This window comes from Cupressus sempervirens, chromosome 1 (assembly GCF_028749045.1).
Source record: "Cupressus sempervirens isolate cs-2001-9-10 chromosome 1, ASM2874904v1, whole genome shotgun sequence".
Classification (NCBI taxonomy): domain Eukaryota; kingdom Viridiplantae; phylum Streptophyta; class Pinopsida; order Cupressales; family Cupressaceae; genus Cupressus; species Cupressus sempervirens.
In genome coordinates, this window is record NC_143118.1 from 228,318,239 (window position 1) to 228,325,623 (window position 7,385).

General features: G+C 36.3%; 1 protein-coding gene across 1 annotated transcript in view; it reads right to left on the reverse strand.

Annotated features, from left to right (window-relative positions):
* Positions 1 to 4,783: 4,783 nt before the first annotated feature.
* The window catches only part of LOC149576996 (uncharacterized), a 13,921-nt gene continuing 11,319 nt past the window's right edge, over positions 4,784 to 7,385 (reverse strand). Inside the window, exon 4 of the mRNA XM_089795617.1 lies at positions 4,784 to 4,846. Within this exon, the coding sequence (XP_089651743.1) occupies positions 4,784 to 4,846 (63 nt within the window). The remainder of the gene's footprint in view (positions 4,847 to 7,385) is intronic.

Genomic DNA, 7,385 nt, shown 5'->3' on the forward strand with positions numbered 1-7,385 from the left:
AAAAATATTTAATGTGGTATTTATTAAATTATTTTAAAAATGTATATTCTATTTATAATAAGATTTAAAATTTTGACATGTAGATGGGTTGTCAAATTTAACTTAGAAAAATAAAAGTTAACATTAACATGCTCACACCATCCCACTCCACCTATTATGGCATTGTAGAATGCCTATCAACATTAAAAACTTTACAACATATATTTACACTTTTATTATTTTAAATTTATTTAAAAATCATTAAATAAAAGTTCTATAACAGGGCCCTTCGTCGGTCTTCTCTATGGCTTTTCTCACGGTTGAATGTAGGGACATCCACCGCATTTTTATGCATTGCCTACCAATCCAAAATATGACCTTTATGATAAAATCATACAACATGAGACCAAAAAGCCTTGTAATTCCCCGACATTTTCATGTATGTATTTTTTCTTTTTGACTTCTGAAAGAGCGTTGACAGAAGGAGATGTAACTCATCTATCCCTAGTATAACAATGAAATATTTTTAGTCAACCAAATAGGTGGAATCACGAATGGCTTAAACATCACAATTTAAGCTTCATTCTAACAGTAAAAGTGTTAAATACTCAAAATTGCATTATCCTCCATTGAGCACAGGAGTTAGTGCGATTATGAGAGGATAAGCTTATAAAGTTGTGTCACGTAAAATTATGTTGTAGACACTATGTGCTTAATTAAAAGTGTGAATAATTGTGTTGTCTACATGACAACTCTGTTAATTATGCAAACTCTAGTGTTGTAGACACCATGTGCTAAAATAAAGTTGCTAACTCTTGTGTTGTCAACATGACAAGTCATATAAGTACACATACTCCTAGATGTCTAACCAAATAAATAATAAAATAATGCATTTATCCTAAGTAAATTTAAATTAAGTTTAAATAATAATCATTTAACATCTAGGATAGGGCAGATCGTCATACATGAGCCCTCCTCTTCATCATTCGAAAGCGATAGAGTGAAATGCAGGGACATGGATTTTTTTGCATGCAGGCTCTCCAGTGCAATATTTGCAGACGGAGTGACGATTTTTTGTACTTTGGTTTTCTATTTTTTAAATTTGTGTTTGAATTTCTTTGAATGGTGTTTTCTTATTTTGATATGCATTTAAGCCTGTGAAGATATAAGGTTTCTTTATCCTGTGGCTGGATTTCAGTCTTTGTGTGCAAAATTGGTAGTTTAATTCTATGAAAATTTTGGATGTGTTAGTTTTTAGTTATATATTGTGAGTAAGAGCTTTATGCTGTATCTTTTCATAGGGGGTGGCTCCATGGCAATATGTTGTCCGAACGAGAGGCTCCATGACGATGTCTCTCGGTAGCAGAGGCTTCGTGTATTGCTAGCACCTTTATCTTTCAGTCTTCAGACCACCATCTTCTCATTCCCATTTCACGATTAGATTTAATCGACGGCAAACCCAAATTTAAATTTTGAAGAATTTTGTGTTGAAACTTTGTATTGGTTAGCCTTCATACTGTCAATATTCTTCCAAAATATTGTGGCCATTCGTTATCTTGAAGGATACAACGTATCATCTACATCTGCAGATCTAAATTCCATTTCTCTAATTAACAACGAAATTCAATACAATTTGTTTATAACATAGGATTAACAAAGAATTATAGAATAATTCTCAAGAATACCCTGCTTTTGGATGAAAAATCGTAAAACACCAAAGAACAAAGCAGTCAAACTGAGAGTAAAATATCTCCTACTTATCAATTATGGTACATCTTTATAAGAACATAGAGCGTCCATAAAAACCAATTCAAAACATAGACGAGGATAACTCGAGCCACAGTTATTAGTAGCATTACAAATGTGTTACTTCGTTAAGACAAATCAAGGTCATCTGCTGGATCTATAGAATAACCTGGATCCATTGAAACTCGATATGGGATATATTGGGCGATGGGGGATCCAATACATTAATTATATGAGTAGAAGCATCAATCAGTTTGGTAGAGAGATGCCTCTTCGGGGCCTTGTCAAGTAGAGAGCTTGGAATGAGCTGTAAGGGATGCTTTGGTGGGAATCAAGGGAGCTATTTGTAGTAGGAATTGTCCTATCATGTATGAGTAGGTTTTAAGCTTGCATCCTGGTTTGGAGGGAGATCTTTTATACCTTTAGAGATCGACTCTACAATACTGAGTTAAAAGGATAATATTAGGTAAAATTGGAATCACAATACTATGAAGTTAAAAAGGACAATAGTAAGTAAAATTGAAATCACAATTTGAATATTTTGTGAGCACTTAATCATCAATTTTGGAATAGAAACAAGCCTTCCTAGAAATACCTTATATGAACAGTACAGGGGAAATAGACTCTCAATAGCATAAGTAGTTGAAAAGTATTCATTATCATAGATGCATATAAATGAAATAGCAACCTTATCCTAGAAGGAAGAAAGTCTCTTTTTGGCTACCCTTAAATATCACACACAAAAAGAAGAATTAGATGCATATAAATGAAATAGCAAGCTTATCTGTGAAGGAAGAAAGTCTCTTTTTGGCTACCCTTAAATATCACACTAAAAGAAGAATTAAGCTTGGGAAAAAAAATCAAATTCAACTATTTAACACTTTTGATATAGAAATTTAGTGTGTAATGTTTAAACTGTTCCCCTATCTTTCGTGATTCGAAAAGATCAGTTGGGTGTGGACTGCACCAGTGGAATTTGAAACACTTGAAAAAATTGGTGATTTGCAATCTCGACATGTGCAGACCTGCAATTATTGGAGAAATAGGCCAAGCAGACCTCACCTTTCATAACCCAGCTCATGGTTTGACCTTCTAAATCTCTGTGGAGCCTCCATGTTATTGGGTGTTCGTACTCATCTCCTCCAAACAACACCCCTCCTTGTGCTGTGAAAGCTTTGCAGGGTTTCGAATACCTATTGCCAGACCAAGTCTTGGACTTGAAGACTAAAAACTTTTGAGGCTTATAATTAGACACCGCCTTTCCAATAGCGCTATCATAGAGAGTCCATTCTCGATCTACATGTGGCCTATTGGCGGAGGATTGCTCAAACACCCAACTGTTTATGCTTGTTTCGGATGTGACGGCTTTGGAAAGCTTCAAACCAGGGTGATTTGGCGGTTCAAAAGTGGCCTCCATGGTTTCCCCTCTCCCAATATCTGTGATGGGATTCTGTGATGATTTGCCCAATGAAACAGAGTGGACATGGGATTCAACTAGAGTTCCTATAGTTATGCCAATCTTTGCTGGAAAGTGCCGCTCATCTTCAAGGCTTGTTGGAATTGACTTTTGTTCCGGTGTCGGATCAAGTCGAATTACATTGCACTCAACATTATCATTTTCCACCCTAACTTCAATAAAGTCTCTGAAGACGTTAACCACATAGCGGAATTGAATGACACATTGCAGCTGCTGGTAATTCAAGGCATTGCATAGTTGCTTATCAGCAAGCCGTCCCTCGCCCATTCTGCGCATTGACAGAATTGGACTATAGCTGTTGATGTTCCAGAATCCCGAAAAACTTGAACTGCATTAGGATATTCTCAAATCATTATTTCCCCCTTTATTATCAATCTCGCCGTGTAATAAGCACTTGCAAGTGAACTCGGCAGAAAAGCGCCTTAGCACATAACCAGTTGCACCAGGTCCTATGAGTGACAAAATATTCTCTACTCTATGACAAAACAATTTTTCTGCTTCGCTTTCCGAGATTTCAGATTGAAAATGCACCATAAAAGAATATCAAGCGAGTGAAAAGAGAGAGTTGAATGCTTGCTTGTACTTAGCAGATTCAATTGTCCTCAGCTGGGTTTTCGTTTGCTGGAGCTTCACGAGATCTGGATCGAAGACTTTTAGATGCACACATGCCCACAGGTTCAAGAATACCTGAAACGTGTTACTCTGGCGTGATTCTACTTCAACAATCCCAAGATCAAAAAGTTTATGAACAGCCGAGGAGAGAGAGAGGGAGATTTTATCGCAAGCTATAAATTTGGATGAAAGGAAGAGTGAATTTGCTGGGCCAAAACGAATGTTTAGCGGAAGTAATTCACGCTTCTTTGATTTCTTCTGGTCGAGGTGGCATACGCAGTCGTAAATGTCTGGAAATTGAGAAGTCTGAGTCGGAACTCCTGTGATTGAAAGAATTTCCTCTGCTCTACGACATGGCAATTTATCCACCCACCTTTCGAAGATTTGAAATATGGAATAATACAGAAAGGAAAAGCAAGCAACTGAAAAGAGAGAGTTAAATACTTACTGGTATTTGGCAGGTCCAATTGTGCCCAGCGGGATGTACATTTGTGGGATGTCGTTACAGTCAAAGGCATTGCAATACACACGTACAAACAAGTTGGAGAATAGCGGGAACGTGTTCTTTTGGCGGGCTTCTTGTCCAACAATCCCAGTAGAGCAGATTCCAAGACTAGAATGCCTACCCATATCCGACGAGATAAAGAGACCGACGTTACTAATACCTTGAAATTCGAATTCAAGGAAAAGTGATCCTGTGTTGTCAAATGAATCTGCGTTGCCAAAATAAATGTTCAGCGAAAGCGGAGGACATTTATGTCTTGACCGGTAGAGACGGCATATCCAGTCGTAAACATCGTTAAAATCAGTCTTCGACTCTCCCGCTTTCCAGAACTCGGCCCCGTCCATTACTGGTTCGCTCATCATTTTTAGCATGATCTTTTGTTTCAGGCCAATCTTCGGACTTTAATATGCAAGGCCGATAAATCTCTGAACTATTTGAGATGAAATATTATGGTGGACTCAGTCTCAAACGACGTCTTCTGATGGGTTTCGCAGCCAACTTGCACGCGGTTTCGAATAGTATTCAATCTATATCCCATTAAGTCAGTGCGTAGAAATTGTTAAAAAGTAAAAGTCTATTGAAAATGGGTCATTATATTGGATCAAATCTGAAGTCAATGGTATCACTTCCTGTGGGTCATCCAACATTATATATACTAGCTTATATATACCTCTATATATTTTACGCCGAAAGAAATCGTTCTCGAGGTGCCTATTTTAATTTAATTCCAAGGTTATTTTAATCACAGGTGGGATTTATGAAAATGAAAATAGGCGCCTCGAGAACGATTACTCTCGGCGTAATATATAGAGGTATATATAAGCTAGTGGCAATCGCGGCGCAATAGGAAAACTATTTTTAAATTTTTTCTATTTTTTTAAGGTAAGTGCTGAATTATTTATTTCTTTTTAAATACAATTGTATAAACTTACTATAAAATTATTCTTGAATATTTTATTTTTTAATTCTATATATGGTGTTTATTTGCATCACTTTAATTTAGTTTTATTTTAAGCATATTGTTACGTAAAATGTTATATTGAAGAGTAGAGTTATAGTTAGGGTTAGGGTTAGTGTTATGGTTGGGGCTATTGTTAGGGTTTGATTTATGGATAGGGTTAGAGTTACGGTTAGGAATAGAGTTACAATTAGAGTCAGTATTAGCATTAGGGTTAGGGCTAGGGTTATTTTTAGGATTATGAATCTTGCTAGGGTTATAGTTAAGGTTAGGTTTAGAATTAGAGTTAGAGTTAATGTTAGGATTAGGGTTAGAATTTGGGTTACAAATATAGTTAGGGTTAGAATTAGAGTTAGGGTTAGGGTTAAGGAAAGGGCGAGGGTAAGAATAAGGGTTTAGGTTAAACATATAGTTAGGGTTAGGATTAGAATTAGAGTCAGGGTTTGAGTTAGAGATAGAGTTAGAATTGGAGCTCGAATAAGGGCTAGAGTTAAAGTTTAAATTAGGGTTATAATTAGGCTGAGGGTTAGGGTTAAAATTAGACTTACAGTTAGAGTTAGAGAAAGGGGTAGAGAAAGGGTTAGTTTTAGGGTGATGGTTAAGGTTAGGTTTATATTTAGAGTTAGGGTTGTATACAGAGTTACATCAAGGTTAAGGTTAGGGTAAGGGTTTGAGTTGGGGTTAAGGATAGGGTTAGGGTTATGGTTTTCATCTAGATTAAAGTAAGGGGTAAGGTTAGAGTTAGAGTTTTGAGTCAGCGTTAAGGTTAGAGTTAGGGTTAGGTTACAGTTTTAGTGAAGGTTAAACTAAGGATTAGGGTTAGGATTAGAGTCTAATTATGGTAGAGTTAGATTTACAGTTAGGGTTATATTTAGGGTTAGAGTTAGGGTTAGGATTATGGTTTAAAAAAAGTAATTTTCTTTTTGGCATATTGTAATGTAAAATGTTATAGTCAAACATAGATATATGGTTAGAGACAAAGTTACCATTACAATTAATGTTAACCTTAGGGATAGAATAAGGGTTAGGGTTAGCATTAAGGTTAGGGCTAGAGTTAGGGTTAGGGTTTGAGTTATGGTTAAGGTTAGGGTTAGAGTTCTGGTTATGGTTATTGTTAGAGTTATGGTTAAGGTTTGGGTTAGAGTTATGTTTATGATTAAGGTTAGGGTTAGAGTTATGGTTATGGTTAAGGTTTGGATTAGAGTTATGTTTATGGTTAAGGTTAGGGTTAGAGTTATGGTCATAGTTAAGGTTAGGGTTAGAGTTATGGTTATGATTAGGGTTAGTGTTATAGTAAGGCTAGGGTTAGGGTTTTAGTCAAGGTTAAGGTTAGAGTGAAGGTTAGGGTTTGAGCCAAGATTAAAGTAAGGTTTAGGGTTAGGGTTAGAGTCCAATTATGGTAGTGTTAGATTTAGGGTTAGAGTTATGCTCATGGTTAAGGTTAGGGTTAGGTCAGGGTTATTATAGGGCTCGAGTTAGGGTTATTGTAGGGATAGGGTTAGGGTTTGAGTCAGGGTTAAGGTTAGGTTTAGGATTAGGGTTAGGGTTTTAGTTAGGATTAAAGTTAGGGTTAGGGTTAGATTCTAGTTATGGTAGAGTTAGATTTAGGGTTAGAGTTAGGCATAGAGTTATGTTTATTGTTAAGTTTAGGGTTAGAGTTATGCTCATGGTTAAGGTTAGGGTTAGACTTATGGTTATGGTTAGGGTTAGGGTTATAGTAGGTCCAGGGTTAGGGTTAGGGTTAGGGTTAGGGCTTGAGTAAGGGTTAAGGTTCTAGAGTTATGGTTAGGGAAAATTTTTAAGCCAAGATTAAAGTTAGGGTTAGGGTTATGGTTAGAGTCCAATTATGGTAGAGTTAGATTTAGGGTTAGAGTTAGGGAAAAATTAATGTTTATGGTTAAGGTTAGTGTTAAAGTTAGGGTTAGGGTTAGTGTTAGAGTTAAGTTTAGGGTTAAGGTTAGAATTAAGTTTAAGGTTAGTGTTAAGGTTAGCGTTAGGGTTAGAGTTAAAGTTAGGGTTAGCATTAGGATGAAAATTAGGGTAAGGGATAGGGTTTGAATTAGAATTAGGGTTCTTGTTAGGGTTAGAGTTACAGTCAGGGTTAGAGT